Source organism: Chrysochloris asiatica, unplaced genomic scaffold, assembly GCF_000296735.1.
Source record: "Chrysochloris asiatica unplaced genomic scaffold, ChrAsi1.0 scaffold00003, whole genome shotgun sequence".
Lineage (NCBI taxonomy): Eukaryota > Metazoa > Chordata > Mammalia > Afrosoricida > Chrysochloridae > Chrysochloris > Chrysochloris asiatica.
The window spans coordinates 27,718,896-27,734,449 of NW_006408521.1; the positions used below are offsets into that span (position 1 = coordinate 27,718,896).

General features: G+C 45.9%; 1 protein-coding gene across 1 annotated transcript; it reads left to right on the plus strand.

The window, feature by feature from the left end:
* The first annotated feature begins 36 nt into the window (after positions 1-36).
* On the plus strand, positions 37-5,034 carry SFXN3 (sideroflexin 3). Its single transcript, XM_006831257.1, has 10 exons — positions 37-197; positions 783-953; positions 1,294-1,392; positions 1,772-1,847; positions 2,010-2,095; positions 2,343-2,470; positions 2,657-2,706; positions 4,096-4,145; positions 4,642-4,689; positions 4,918-5,034. Exons 1-10 carry the CDS (start codon positions 37-39, stop codon positions 5,012-5,014), a joined length of 966 nt encoding a protein of 321 aa, XP_006831320.1. The 3' UTR covers positions 5,015-5,034.
* Positions 5,035-15,554: the final 10,520 nt, after the last annotated feature.

Sequence of the window (15,554 nt, forward strand, 5' to 3'; positions counted from 1 at the left end):
TGGAGCCCTCTGACCCTTGTCCTTGCCCTGCAGAAAATGGGTGAGCTGCCCTTAAATATCAACATCCAGGAACCTCGCTGGGACCAAAGCACTTTCCTGGGCAGAGCCCAACATTTCTTCACTGTCACTGACCCTCGAAATCTGCTGCTGTCTGGAGCACAGCTAGAAGCTTCCCGGAACATTGTGCAAAACTACAGGTGACCTCCTTTATTACAGTACTTCTGGAATGTGCTTTCCCCAACTTGAGAGTGTCCCACTCCATAGCCTCATTCTCTGGCCTTACCTACTGGCATCATAGAGTACTGTGGCACAGAATTCTAGTCCAGAGGATTTTAGAGCATTTGGGTTGAAGAGATAGCATTGGTATTTATGGGTGGGGCCTGCTCTGTGCTTCACGAACTTTCAACAGGGACCTAGTCCACTGCTGGGCCACCCTCAGCAGACAGAGAAGCTCAAAGTCAAATTCCAGTGAGATAGATGTCTCCAGGGGGAAGTGAGAACCCTTGCTGACCCCCTGGGAAACCACTCTTGCCCATAACCCAGCACGTTGGCAGAAACAAGATATACTTCTCTTTGTGTGGTAGGAAGGGAAATAGAATTAGAAGCCCTCACTTCTGGGGAGCTTTGAGCCATCCCAAGAGGCAGAAAACTCCTTTATTCTGAGACTTGAGGGGTGGGGCAAAATGTCTTGTTCTTCTCAGACTCTTCTTAAATTGGGTAGGTGGGCCCTGGGGAAATCTATGTTTCAGAATAGCCTTTCCGTTTCCTGCCCACCTCTGCAGAGCCGGTGTTGTGGCCCCAGGGCTTACTGAAGACCAGTTGTGGAGAGCCAAATATGTGTATGACTCTGCCTTCCATCCAGACACAGGGGAGAAGGTGGTCCTGATTGGCCGCATGTCAGCCCAGGTGCCCATGAACATGATCATCACTGGCTGCATGCTCACCTTCTACAGGTAGGGTCTGTCCCATGTGTCCCTGTCCCTGGTGCTCCATCTGAGGTAGAGTAGGTACTTCCTCTCTGGGCCAGTCTGGGCAGAAGACAGTGAGTGGTGAGAATCAGTCCCATAGAATCCAGTCCTCAGAACTGACCCTGAGGAGTCTTTCACCCCGGAGAAAGTGGGTGTGTTTCTATAAACATGTGTCACCGGTATGCAGGAGTTACCAGAACAGGTTCTGGGGTCATCATCTGAGACCATCCTGCAGGTCTGGGAATAGCCTTTGAAGTTTGAGTATAGGGACCCAAAGATAGGGGATACTGTAGAGGAACAGAAGTAAGTATCTTTGTTCCTTCAGGAAGACCCCAACTGTGGTATTCTGGCAGTGGGTGAATCAGTCCTTCAATGCCATCGTCAACTACTCCAACCGCAGTGGTGATGCTCCCATCACAGTCGGGTGAGAGCTGGTCCCCCAGGACTACTGGACCCTCTGTCCCCACGCAACCCAGTAATATTCTTTCCTTTTTGCTCCTGTTCCCTGTTGCCCCTTGAGCCAATAGCTCAGCATCCTGGTCTCAGCCTTCCTCCATGTATCCTAGTTCCCCTGCCTAATGAAGGGGATGAGGTCCTCTTGTGTATAATTTGGGGGTCCACCTCTCTTTAAGGGGAGGGAATGGAACTTTAAGACAAGACTACACTGGAGGTGGGGAGAGGGTCTTCCTCTGCAATGAGGCCACCTTCCCACGCCTTGTATTGAGGTCTTGGCATGTCCCTGAAGGAAAGAATCACATTCTGGACTCTTCACCTCTCTTGTGACCTGGCTCTTCCACCCACAGGCAGTTGGGAACAGCTTATGTGAGTGCCACCACTGGGGCTGTGGCCACAGCTCTGGGACTCAAATCCCTCACCAAGGTAAAGTCCCCTTCTCCAGTGTTATCTTCCTTCCCTTTTCCTGTTACCACCTTCTTCTCCATCACCCAGCCACCCTGACCTACAGGTTCTCCATGTTTCTCCCAGAGTCCCTCACCACCTCATGGCCTTCAGGTCCCCTGACGCTTGTCTTTCCTCCACTAGCACCTGCCCTCGCTGGTTGGCAGATTTGTGCCCTTTGCAGCAGTGGCAGCTGCCAACTGCATCAATATCCCCCTGATGAGGCAGAGGTGAGTGTCCTAGCCTCTGGTGTGTGAACATATGGGCACCCCACCCACCCCACTCATGCAGAGCAGCCCAGAGGACAGATGCTTGGCCCTGTCTCCTTCTGACCACTCAGTCTGATCATAGAGCCGGGGGGTGGAGCAGTAGCCTTTGAATCTAGAATGTCCAGGAGTCCCAGGGAGTAACTGTCCACCAGGACATTGCAGGTGGAGTTTGGGGTTTATGATCTGACCCCACCTCTTTTCTTCCCAGGGAGCTGCAAGTGGGCATTCCTGTGACTGATGAGTCAGGTCAGAGGCTTGGCCAATCGGTGGCCGCAGCCAAACAGGGCATCTTCCAGGTGGTGATATCAAGAATCTGCATGGCGATTCCTGCTATGGGTGAGGCAGGATGGCTGAGTGGAGCGTGGAAGGCTCTAACTGAAGGGTGTGGTGTGTGGTTGTCTGGGGGCCGTGTGACTCTGGGGACAGTGGGAGGGAAATGCTGTGAAGGGGATTTCCCTCTTCCTTAGGGCTTCCTACTTTCACTCCACTAACTTCCTCCCTGCCTCCCCTTCCTCCACTCAGCCATTCCTCCTGTGATCATGAACAGTCTGGAGAAGAAAGACTTCCTGAAGGTAGGTTACTCAAACCTCTCCTTTTCTGGAATGGTAGTGCCTGGAGAAGAGATGTCCAGCTCCTAACCCTCTCCTCAGCCTGATGGTTCTAAGACTCCTCCCCCACCCCCTTCTTTAGGCCAGCAAGAATGAACTGAGCTCCCATGGGTAGAACTCTGGGGTGAGAGAACACTGTAGGAGCAGAAGGAGAAGGAAAGGAAAGGAAGGAAATGGTTTCTGTTCTGAAGGGCATCAGTGTTGTTCTAGAAGCTTCTGGCACACACAGTAATGGACTTTCATAGTCACATTTGATACCATCCTCATACTGTCACCCAGTAATAGTGACACACATGTGTCCACATATGCACACTTGCATTAGCAGGACAGGAAAGCAAGGCACAGGAATACATGACACGTTCATTGAATTATTTATTCACAAATATTCATTGAGCACCAACTATGTACCAAGTATGTTCTAGGGTTGAGGAGACAATACTGAACAAGACGATCATGGTTTGTTCTTATGAAGCTCAAAGTCTAGTGTGGAAGCTAATAAACAAGTAAACAAACCAATCAATATGTCATTGTTATTAAGTGCCATCCAGTCAATTCCTAATCCTAACCAGCCTGTATAGGGTTTCTGAAGCTGTACATCTTTGCAGAGCAGAAAGCCTCATCCTTCTCCTGAGGATGGGCTCAAATCACTGACCTTGAAGTTCACAGTCCAGTGCTTATCAGATAGAGCCACCACACTCCAATATATCATTACAAGTTATAATATTATAGTATGTGCTTTATAGAAAACCAATGGAGCATTGCAATAAAGACTAATAGGGGATGGTTGCTTAGATAGGATGGTCCAAGAATGGTCTTCGAAGACTCAAAGCATGAGAGGGAGACAGCCAAGCAAAGAGCATGGGGAAGGGTGTTTCAGGAAGTAGGAATAGCAAGGGCAAAGGCCTTGAGGTAGGAACAGGCTTGCACAGGATGGTGGTCTCTGTGACTAAAACATATCCAGAAGGATTTGCAGAGCAGGAAATGTGTTTGGAAAAGGACACATCTGTGCCACTGGGATGGGAGAAAGTGAGTGTAGGACTAGAAGAGACTTCCTGAAGAGAACAGTTCCTAGGGGTACTGAGGGAACAGAAAGAGGACTGAGGAGTGCGATGGAAACAAATTCTGGAATGCAGGAATGAGTGGGACAGCAGAGAGGGTGGTCAGCAAACTGGTGTAATTAGAGTAGAGTGGACCTCTTGGAGGTCCCAGTGCTGTTATGGGCTTGGGAAAAAGACTAGGGCCATGTATCTGAGCACTTAACGCAGAATTGATGGGATAGAGCTCTAGTTGGTGACATGGGGTGAGGGTTGGAGAGATAAGGAACACATGCCATTACTGTCTCTCTTCCAACAGCGCCGCCCCTGGCTAGGGGCACCCCTGCAGGTGGGACTGGTGGGCTTCTGGTAAGTGTGCAAGGACATAGCTAGGGTAGAAGAATGCCTTTTCTATGGTGGGCAGGGTGGGTATTTGTTGTTTTTAAGATGTTTACATGCATCCTAATTAAATGTGTCCTGGATATCTGTAGTGTATGCTATATGTGTCCGGTGAGACCCTTGTCCTGGAAGATGATAGGATCTAGTTAAGGAGATAATAGTCTCCATATACAAGGGAAACCATGGACATGTATCTTTTCATTGGTCATGATACCATGGTACCATGGTCATTTCATTGTTTGTTTTGCCACTTCCTGGCTGAGGTAATTTGGATCAATGCCCCAGAGACTGTCTTTCTTAGTAAGAAGCAAAAAATGTCAAGATTGGGCTTAATGTTCCCAAAAGGTCCTTTCAGCTTTACTCATCTTCACCCCTAAGCATTGTCTCCCGAGGTGGGGTGAACTGCAGGGAAGGAACACAGCGTAGTCAAAGATTCACAAGTCTTTCCAACCATCTTCTCCCCCAGCCTGGTATTTGCTACCCCCTTGTGCTGTGCCCTGTTCCCCCAGAGGAGGTAAGTGTTGCCCTGGGTATGACTGAGGACCTTGGATGGACTTGTCCATAGGGACCTACAGCATGTTCTGGCAGGTACATGACTGATCCTAAGGGTGGGCGATGACAGTGAGTTGGGTCTTCTAGCCGATGAGATTTTTCAGGCTGGTCATGGGGTTGGGGGAGACCCCTTAGCCTAAGAGGGATGGGTTCTGGGGACACTCAGGCAGCCTGTGCTGTTCTGTTGCAGCTCCATCCAGGTGAGCAGACTGGAGCCGGACCTGAGAGCTCACATCCATGAGCAAAATCCCAGCGCCAAAGTGGCTTACTACAACAAGGGACTTTGAGGGAGGGCCAGCTTCTAGCCTCCCTCACCTCCTTGGGCCTGGTATTTGCTGGTACTTTGGTACTTTGCATCACTGCCCCAGAGACTATTTTCCTTAGTAGAAAGCAAAAAAATGTCAGGGTTGGGCTTAATGGTCCCAAAAAGTCCTTTCAGCTTTACTCATCTTCACCCCTAAGCACTGTTTCCAGAGGTGGGGTGAGGCCTCCCTCACCTCCTTGGACTGCTACTTGAGTGTAGCCTTGCCACCCCTGACACTTCCCTGTGTGCCTGACACTGGGTAGGGGGGACACTGTTACCATTAGGCTAGGGAAAGTCCCCCTCCCTGCATAGACCTCTCCCCCTCCTCTCTAGTTCCGAAGAGCAGGGCCAGATAACCCCTTCCTTCTATGCATGTGTATCTGTGTACAACCTCTGTGTGTATGTGTTGTCCTGGGATCTTCTGGTATCTGCCTTTCCCCCACTTGCCTGCTAGCCAGGTTAGAGCACTGTCTTTCCTAAACTGTTCTAGCCAAGTCCCTTACTGAGTCCTAGGTTCTCAGGACAGACAATGAGGGACATTCACAGGCCAAAATAAGCTGAGTCCTTTAGATTTCTGATACCTGGCTTCTAAAGCAGATTCAGGAACTGCGCTGGCTGATAAAGACCTGTTGGGATAAGGGAGACTGAGAGCATATGTGTCTCTCAGTGCTAGCTCCTACATCCTGGAATTGATCCATTTCCTCTCCTATCAGGAAAAAAGATGTGCTGGTATCCTCTACTGCCCTCAGCATCTGCCTCACTCTTCAGTGTGGGCATTTTGAGGCACAATTCTATGAGTTTTTAGTCTGTTTGACATCATGATCTCAAATAGAAATCCTACAGTATCACCCTACCCTCCTCCCCAACCCAAATGCCTTTTATGAACTCTCAATGCACCCTCTTCCTGAGGGACACAGCTGTGGGAACTCCACTGGTATCTAAGAGGGTATAACTAGGACACCCTAGTATATACCCTTAACACAAGGATTTTTGTGTTTCATTGACCTTTGCTAGACATTTAGCAACACCTTACCTTAGCTCCTTCTCTTTCTTATGCTTAGCCCTGTTTCCACCCTTTTCCACACCACTCCCCAAAGAGGAAGGGCCCAGACATCAATGACTGGCCCAATGAAAGTTGGGCTTGGTGATGAAATTGGTGGTGGTAAGCTCAGGGAGCAGAGATGAAAGGACCTTGGCTCCAACTCCCTTAATATCTGGCTGAAGGAATAGGGAGGGCAGGTGAAGGCACTTTCCTGCCCCTCCAATCAACCTCCACCAATGATTACAGCTATGATGCCTTTGTTTCTCAATAAACTGCAAACATGTCTAGTTCTTAATCTTCATTTGATTCTATGTCCTGAGTATCTAGGAAGAGCCTCTTGCCTGTGGCTTCCCTGCCTCTCTCCACAAAATTCAGGTCTTGTTTTCTCCCCTCCTTTCCTGTCAGGAGCCTCAGCCCCCAGCAGAGGGCACTCAGAGATTAGAAAATCAGTTTTCCCATCAGCACTTGCAGTGTGCTGAAGCCCAAAGCCTCAAACCAAAAAAACTCCACTACTGGCATGTCATGGGACCCTACAGGGCAGAATAGAACTCCCCCAAAGTGTGCCAAGGCTGTAAATCTCTTCAGGACTCTTGACTCCCTCCCTACTTATGTAATCCTCTTTATTTAGGGGGAAAATGGGGCCCAAATCTCATGCCTATGTATGGCTGTTGAGAGATACTATTAAAAAACTTAGAGATGTCTTCTTTACCCTTAGCCTTGGTTTGAGTCAAAAGAATAAATATGAATGAGTCTATTCTATACTCCATTCAGGGAAATACCCTTCATCTCCTGTTTTTATCCCCAAGATCTCACACTAGGTGAGGAGGAGACGTTTTTAGGGCTGAATGGTCCCAGAGTAGCTTGATATCTTGGTCTGGGGATCACTCACTCTTCTATGGATATATAGACGTTTCCTTGTCTAGTAAGGGGGTGACAGCAACTATTACTGTTCATTGAGCCCCATGGTGTGATGTGAGACTCAGTGATATCAAACTCAATGAAAGCAAGTGCTTTAAATCCTTTGTCTCCTTTGAGCTTCAAACAACCTCTGTGAATCTCGACATATATCTGTTCTCAGCCAAGACATGGTCTTAGAGACAATAAGAAAACTGCCCAAAGCTGCACAACCAGGAAGCAATGCTGATGGCTGTGTGACTCTGGAGCCACTGTACTGTGTGTGCCTTCTCCTCACTAGGCATCCTACCAACTGCCAAAGAAACCCGAGGTCTTCTTCCTGGGTCCTTCGACATCCTGGGGTATCTCCTTCCTGGGCCCAGGTTGTTTGCAGGCCAACAAAACTTATGGGTCCACAGGTTACACAAATATTTTACTAAAGCAACTGAATTTCCCCAACTTAAAGATGAAGGAATATAAGCCAAGAATCTCATTCTTGATTAAATAAGGGACAGTATATAGATCATTCAATATAGTTCCAGTTCCATCCCATCCTACCAATCTAGAGTAGCACCTTCTACTTAGCTTGCTGGGGCCCTTGGTTGACTCTTGAAGCATCTATAGTTTAGGCCTTTGGTGATCTTGAATAAAAGACCTCGCACTTACAAGGGTTTTTTTTTTTTTTTTTTCTTTATTGTGTTTTTGGTGAAAGTTTACACAGCAAATTAGGTTCCTATTTAACAATTTCTGTATAAATTGTCTAGTGACATTGGTTAAATGTTTTCATAATGTGACAACATTCTCATTCATTCTATTCTGATTGTTTCTCCTTCCTTTGCTTTAGAGTAATTGTTGACCATTTGATCTCATATAGGTGATTTTTTTAAAAAGGGGTGCAGTATTCATGGGTGATTTAAAAAATTTTGTGAGTTCATCTATTATTTAGCTAAAAGATGAAATTAGAATCGGTTTAGTTCAAGATTTAAAGAGTCTCTCTGTGTAACAATCTCAGGGAGTCCTCTAATCTCATCTTTTTAAAGAATTTGAGTTTTGTTTCACATTTTTCTCCCATCTCTCAGGATCCATCTATTGTAGCCCTGATCAGAACAGTTGGTAGTGATAGCCAGGCTCCATCTAGTTCCTCTGGTCTCAGGATAGAAGGTCTTGCACTTTTACTGCAAAAATCTATGTAAGAGAAACTCATTTGGGACTAAGGTACAGGAACCTCTATAAAACAAAGCCATTAAAACATTTTATAACGGAAATATCTGAACATGCAGATAACATTAACCTAATTGAGAGAAAATTAATCAGGGCCCCAGTAAGACATTTTTTGTTGTTGTTAGGTGTCATCAAGTCGGTTCCGACTCATAGCAACCCTATTCACAATAGAACAAGACACTGTCCGGTCCCGAGCCATCCTCACTATCATTGCTATGCTTGGACTCATTGCTGTTGCCACGGTGCCAACCAATCTTGTTGGGGAGTATTCCTCTTTTTCACTGACCCTCCACTTTCTCAAGCATAATGTCCTCCAGAGGCTGGTCCCTCCTGACAATATGTCCAAAGTAAGAGAGATGAAGTCTCACCATCCTGCTTTCTAAGGAGCATTCTGGTTATACTTCTTCCAGTACAGATTGGTTTGTTCTTCTGGCAGTCTGTGGTACTTTTTAATATTCTTCTCCAACATCATACCTCAAACATCATGCATCAATTCTACTGTGGTCTTCCTTATTCATTGTCTGACTTTCACATGCATATGAGGCTGTAGGAATATCATAGCTTGGGTCAGGTGCACTTTAGTCCTCAAGCTGACATCTAGAAGGACATTTAGAAAGAGTGTTTTCCTGTCATCTTTCCTCGCTAATTCTACGCTGGTTTTCAAACACAGCAAAAAGGTTAGTTACAAGGTACTTCACCGGCTCTATAGGGGCAACTCCTATCCATTTATATCTTGCAAACTGCCTCCACATGCTTCCAATTTTCCTCAGAAGTTAGCATTTGGTAGGGGCAGCACTTTTGTCACTGCCCCATTCTTGGGGAGGTCTCCCCTCTCTCTCCCAGTGCTCAGACTTCAGGAACCTTCACTGGTGTCTTTGGTCTTCTTCCCCAGGCTGCTTTCCCATGCCTGGACTTATCTGTTCCTGAGTCCTTCCCATGGTTAACACCAGAAAGACCACTGTCCTCCCTCTCCTCTTCCTTCCCATGCGCTAATAAAAGCGATGGTTTGCGTCCAGAGCCCTGGCTCGGCCTGGCAATAGGAAGGGGCCCATGTGAGCATATTCTGCGCCTTTCCTGGGGCACTGGACTAGTGTTGCCAGGATTCTAAGGACGACTGGTAAAAGCCAGTTTCTGCTTGGGCTTGTGGGGTATAGCCAATCGGAGTCTAGCCTAGTCGCCCGGAGGCGTGCTCACAGTTATAGCCAAGCCTCATTTCCTCAGTTAAGCCTGTCAGTCACAGATAAGCCACGCCTCATTGTGATTGCAGTCATTAAATAAGTCACGCCCCCCAGAGAAGAGAGCCAGTCAGACGCCGACTTCCGCCCCTGCTGCGGTAACTGTCAGTCAAAGCCAGGCTCGGTTCCGTCTCCTCAGACAACGGCTTTAGAACCTTGGCAGGGCGTCCAGCTTGCCTTCCCCATCTGAACCTGGAAACTGTCTCAGATTAGCTTCCCGATGTCTTCAGTCCCGACCGCTATTGCCGCCAAATCCCCCTGCCTCCTTTCCAGTTTTGAAACCTATGCCCGCCCTGCGACTTCCTGTCCCAAAATCCGTGAGGTTTTCAAGGAATCACACGAGGTCTCTCTTGCTAGATTCCAAGCTCGGTATTATTACTAGCGAATTTTAAAACTATTGGCCCTGCTTATTGCTCCATCCTGCCCCTGCCCCTTTCCGCACCCTTGCATCCAACCGTCCAGGAAACTGACCTCTCCTAGGTGTGGTCTTTATCGGGCGCTGCTAAGAGAGGAGAAATGAACAGAGAGTAGCTACCTTCTCACCTGCAGGGGCTACAGTCCTTGCCCTTCAGGAACAGAGGCACCTGTCTCCGCTCCTGCTTGTCAATCTGTTCGCCTGTTGCTGTGATCTCGAAGTCTCCTGCCCTGGAGCAAACTTTTACCAGGAATTATGGAAGAACCTTGGCCCAGCCAGATCATTCCCCCAAAAAGGGAGCTTCCTGGGCTGACCCCCTGCCGTCTTCATGAGAGAAATACACACATATCTTTCCCCACTGGGCCCTTGACTCTGTCTCCAGTCCCAGTCCACAGCTGCCTTCAGCTTTCTCATCCAGCCTTTTCAGACCAGAGGGGTTTTGCAACTGAATGGAGAAGGTAGGAGGAATCCTGTACTGTTTGCTGCACACACACAACCCTCCGCTCTCACCCTCATCCAGTAGGTAAATAACCACCCTGCCTCTAACAAGCAGCAAGAAGCTCCTTCTGAGTAAAGTGCCTGCTTATAGGTTTGCTATGTTAGTCTAGAAATGAAACACACAAGTCCTCAATCAATTGACACCTTTTACTTTCCAAAGGAAACATTTCTGGTTTGGGTTTTAATCAAAATTATTTCGTTGAAAGCCACAGAGAATGACTGTGGAAGGATTCTGCAGTAGCTCTCAGTGCCAGCCAATTTCTCCATTTGTAAAAATGGCATGGGGCCAGTGTCTGACTTCCTTTAACTTCAGAAGGCAGAGAGAAAATCAAGATCATCAGCCTCAGCTACCCAAGACTGGTTCCTATGGGGAGGAGGTCAGACATGCCTCCACCCTCCAACATTTTTTTATCAATTCTGACACTAACCATCCCATGGTTAGTTACTTTTCTGCTGGATTTGATCTTTCGTTGTAATGGCCAAAAAAGCTCTCACAAGTTGATCATGGGGCTTATTAGGGAAATAACAGGTTGCAATTTAGGTTAAGAAATGTTCAGGATACAGCTCATCAGCCTCCTTTCAGCCTGCCTGCAGGTAAGTCTCTCTCTGGCCCTTGACCCCTCAGCCTGGTCCCTGCTGTGCTCAGACAACTGTTAGTTTAACTCAATAAGTGCTCAGAGGCACTCCACTCTGTTAGGAAGTCTAGACTCAGTGCTAGCTCTGTGGGTCAGCAAAACTAGATCCCTGACAAGTGACTGAGTCACCCCACTCCACCAGCAAGTCTTCTGCCCAAGGCACTCAGCTTTTTCCCTCCTGGGTCATGGAACCCATCACTCTCATGCTGTTCTGTTGGCTCTGCTGCCATGGTTTATCTTCCATTCCTTGCTTCTGTCTTTGGTGTCCTGAAATGAAGAGGTTCTCAGTGCAAGGACCCTGGATCTAAAGTACAGGCTCCACTTTTGGCTCTTTCATAGTGGTCATGAGGCCTCCCTTTCCATTTTGGGTTGGCAAAACTACCAATCCCCACATTAGGGTTCCATGTACCTTATTTGCATGGTCCTACCTCCACTCATCTCTGCCAAGAAATTTGGAAGACAACTATCTGGCCAACTGATTGGAAGAGATCCATATTTGTGCCCATTCCAAAGAGAGGTGACCCAACAGAATGCAGAAATCATCAGATAATCTCTTTGATATCCCATGTGAGTAAAGAAATGTCTGCAAGCATACATTGACCGATAACTTCCAGAGGTTCAAGTCAGATTCAGAAGAGGCCGTGGAACGAGGGATATCATTGCTGATATCCGATGGATCTTGGCTGAAAGCAGAGAATACCAGAAAGATGTTTACCTATGCTTTATTGACTACACAATAAATGTATGGATCATGACAAGCTATGGACAACATTGCAAAGTATGAGTATTTCAGAACACTTAATTGTGCTCATGAGGAATTTGTACCTGGACCAAGAGGTTTGAACAAAACATGGGAACACTGAATGGTTTAAAATAAAAAAAAAGGTGTGTGACAAGGTTGTATTCTTTCACCATATTTATTCAACCTGTATGCTGAACAAATAATCCGAGAAGCTGGGTTCTATGAAGAAAAATGTGGCATCAGGATTGGAGGAAGACTCATTAGCAACCTGCGATATGCAGATGCTACAACCTTGCTTGCTGAAAGTGAAGAGGACTTAAAACATTTACAGATGAAGATCAAAGAGCACAGCCTTCGCTATGGACTGCATCTCAATGAAAAGAAAACAAAAATCCTCACCACTGGACCAATAAACAACATTATTATCAATGGAGAAAAGATTGAAGTTATCAAGGACTCCATTCTTCTTAGATCAACTATCAACACTCACAGAAGCAACAGTCAAGAAATCACATGACGTATTGCATTAGGCAAATCTGCTGCACAAGAACTTTTTAAAGTGTTGAAGAGCAAAGATGCCAGCTTGAGGACTAAGGTGCCATGGTATTTTCAATAACCTTGTATGCATGTGAAAGCTGGACAGTGAATAAGGAAGACCATAGAAGAATCGATCCTTTTGAGTTATGGTGTTGGAGGAGAATACTGAAAGTGCCATGGGCTGCCAAAAGAACCAATAGATCCGTTTTGGAAGAAGTGCAGCCAGCGTGCTCCTTGGAGGCCAAGATGGCCAAACTTCATCTCATACTTCAGCCATATGTCAGGAGGGAGCAGTCACTGGAGAAGGATATCATGTTTGGTAAGGTTGAGGGTCAGAGAAAAAGAGGAAGACCCCCAATGAGATGGATTGGCCAAGTGACAGCATGGATGGACTCAACTGTGGCAACAGTAGTGAGGTTGGCCCAGGATGGGGCAGTGTTTCATTTTGCTGTGCATAAATAAGGTCACTATGGGTTGGTACCGACTCAATGGTACCTAACAACAACTACCCCCACAAGAGTGTTATGCCTCTTATTTACATTACTAGCAAGTTATCCAATTTTCTCGGTGGGCCACAATAAACACTTGGCTGCTAACCACAAGGTTGGTGGTTCAAACCCACCAGCCACTCCTCAGAAACCCTATACAGGGTCATGATGAATAAAAACCGACTTGATGGTATAATAACAGCAAAAACCCAGTCATTTGGTAGAAGTTACAAAGAGTATGGTTAGAAGGACTATATTAAGTAATTCACTGTACCACATAATTCAGATTTCAGAAACAGATCCATCTTAAATCATTATCTGCCCCTCGGAGGTAGTCAGGAGTCAGGGCCAAATTGCACAGGCATTGTTCCTTCAGGTGCACTTCTGTAGTTGGGGGTGGTTCCCAAAGAAGGACACTTGTGGGATGTACCCCAGCTGGTACATACTACAAAATATGTTCTTATTAGTCCTATGCAGATGTTTCTCTCCAGCTTAAGTGAACCACACCCTAGTGAAGGCACCAAATCTTCCCTTTTATTTGCCTACAGAACTTAAAATAGTGCCTGATACACAGTAGGTACTCAATACATATTTGCAGAATAAATTAATGTGAAGTCCAAAACTACCCTAAACTCATCCACATGTTGGTTCTAGGTAATACTCAGTCTGTCTTACACCTCAGCACAGCTAAGAAATGGGACACATTCCCAGCAGGAACAATGACTCCCAGCATTGGAGACTTTCAACATGAAGAATGAAGAAAGCATGTCCTCCCAGCTGGAAGGGACACACCTTCACTTTATTCTTCCCAGCTCCTAAAGAGGGGCTTCCACAGCAGAATTTCATGGGCCTCTGGAGATACAGTTTTATTTTCACATGAAGGTATAGTGGGGTGATGGATGTTGCTGGGGAGTGGTAGTATATATCGGCTTAAGCATTACCCTACATTTTAAGTGGAAGCATGGCCTTCTATGACACTCAAGGTTTGTTATTGCAAGTGATTTGCTATCAGGGCCCTAATTCTGTAAGCTGACTTCCAACATCGGAACATCCAAGCTATTAGACTGATTTGCATAATCTGACACTTAAATTCTGGGTAGAATTTTAATTCTTTTCCTTTGGACAAATCAGATGACTTCTGTTTAGTTGTTCTGAACTTTCCAAGACTATTAAGAAAGTTTGCTTGCATAAAGGATACAGACAGATGCCTTAAATCAGTGATTCCCAAATTATACTATGGTGCCACAATGAACTCACAGGGCTGCTTTGAGACATTTTAAGTATGTGAAGGAAACAGTGGTACTTGACATCTGTTGGATGCTACATGAACTCCTAGTGCAAGCGAATCTAGTTCCAACAGTAGAGTTTGCTACTTTACTTTCAATGATCTTATGTCTTGCAAAACTGGGTTTTCGATGGTTTTGTGATCACGCAACCATCAAAACCCAAAACACTTTGTGGGACAGGAAATGAAGGTGACCGTGTCCAAGCTGATTTCAAAGTTTAAGAAGTTATGCAAAACCTAGAGAGCACACACACCCCATTAGTAATTATGGCTACATAAGTATTAAGTAGAAATATTTCCCCTAATTTATGAATGTTAGGTTTTTTAAAACAGTTTTTATTGTGAGTTGAATGAAAGTTTACAGGGCAGATCATCAGTTTTACATTCAACAAATCATACACCTTGTTTCATTACAATGATTATAATCCCCTCCATGTACCATGCGTTAACAGCCTTTCTCTCTATTCATTTAGCCCCCTCCCCCGCCTTTTTTTGAAACACTCAGGCATATATAATAATTTATACCACCTAAGGGCATATTCTACAAGTCGGCCTCCTGGCTGCCAGCTCTCAGTCCCTCTCTTCCCATGAATCTAGAGTCCTCAACTGCTTCCTCTCTCCATGGTCCCCATCTCTGCCTCCATCTCTTGTGTGTCGCTGCTTCTCTGGATAAGGTCTCGCATTCTGCTTGTGCTCTTCTCCCTTGATGGTCCTAGGGTCCTCCCTTGATGGTCCTAGGGTCCTCTGTTTCTGGATTGTAAGATTAACTACTCCCCCATTTTTGTTACAAAACTTCTACCTTTACAATTGTGACAGTCGCAATCAGTCATGATAACAATTACTCACTATTGAATCATAAGAATCTTATCCCCATCTCTTTTTACCAGACCCATCTAGGTAAGATGAAAACTATTCAGTGGAGACTCTTATCTTCCTCCACACACTCTTAAACCAAACACCCTCTTGAAACTTATAAGTCAGTCACTTCGAACCTTAATTGCCCCCTCATTTTAGGTAGCCAATGTCTAAGTTGCCCGTCTCTATCTACCCTATGTACAGAGGGGATAACATTAATACTTGATGTGAAGACTCCTTCCTTCTCTGTTGGTATTTAGAGCTACTACCTCCATGAGTATAGGTCAAGTTTGTCAAATTGTAGCAATTTATCCTCATTTCCTTAATCAAAAATTGTTTTATTTTGTTTTTTAAATCTTCCTCTAGTTGAGTTCTGATTATCAAGCCATCAAGGCTAGGTCAAATGGGTACTATCTGCAAGTTTGGGTGTTTTCTTGTGCATTTTCCCTAACTTCATATCAGATGGATGCTCCACTCTCAGCTGTAGTCCTCTGTGGCTATGTTCTTGTCCATGGGCTCAGGTGTCCCCAGGTCTCACCACACTTTGTAACAACCAGCCCTTCCTTTTCTTTCTTTTATCTCCAGGTCAACGGGAGTCTATGGAACATGGTTGAACTTAGCCCATTTCTTCATTGCTGCCTTTCCCCCTCTTCCACTCACAGTAGAACAATGTGGT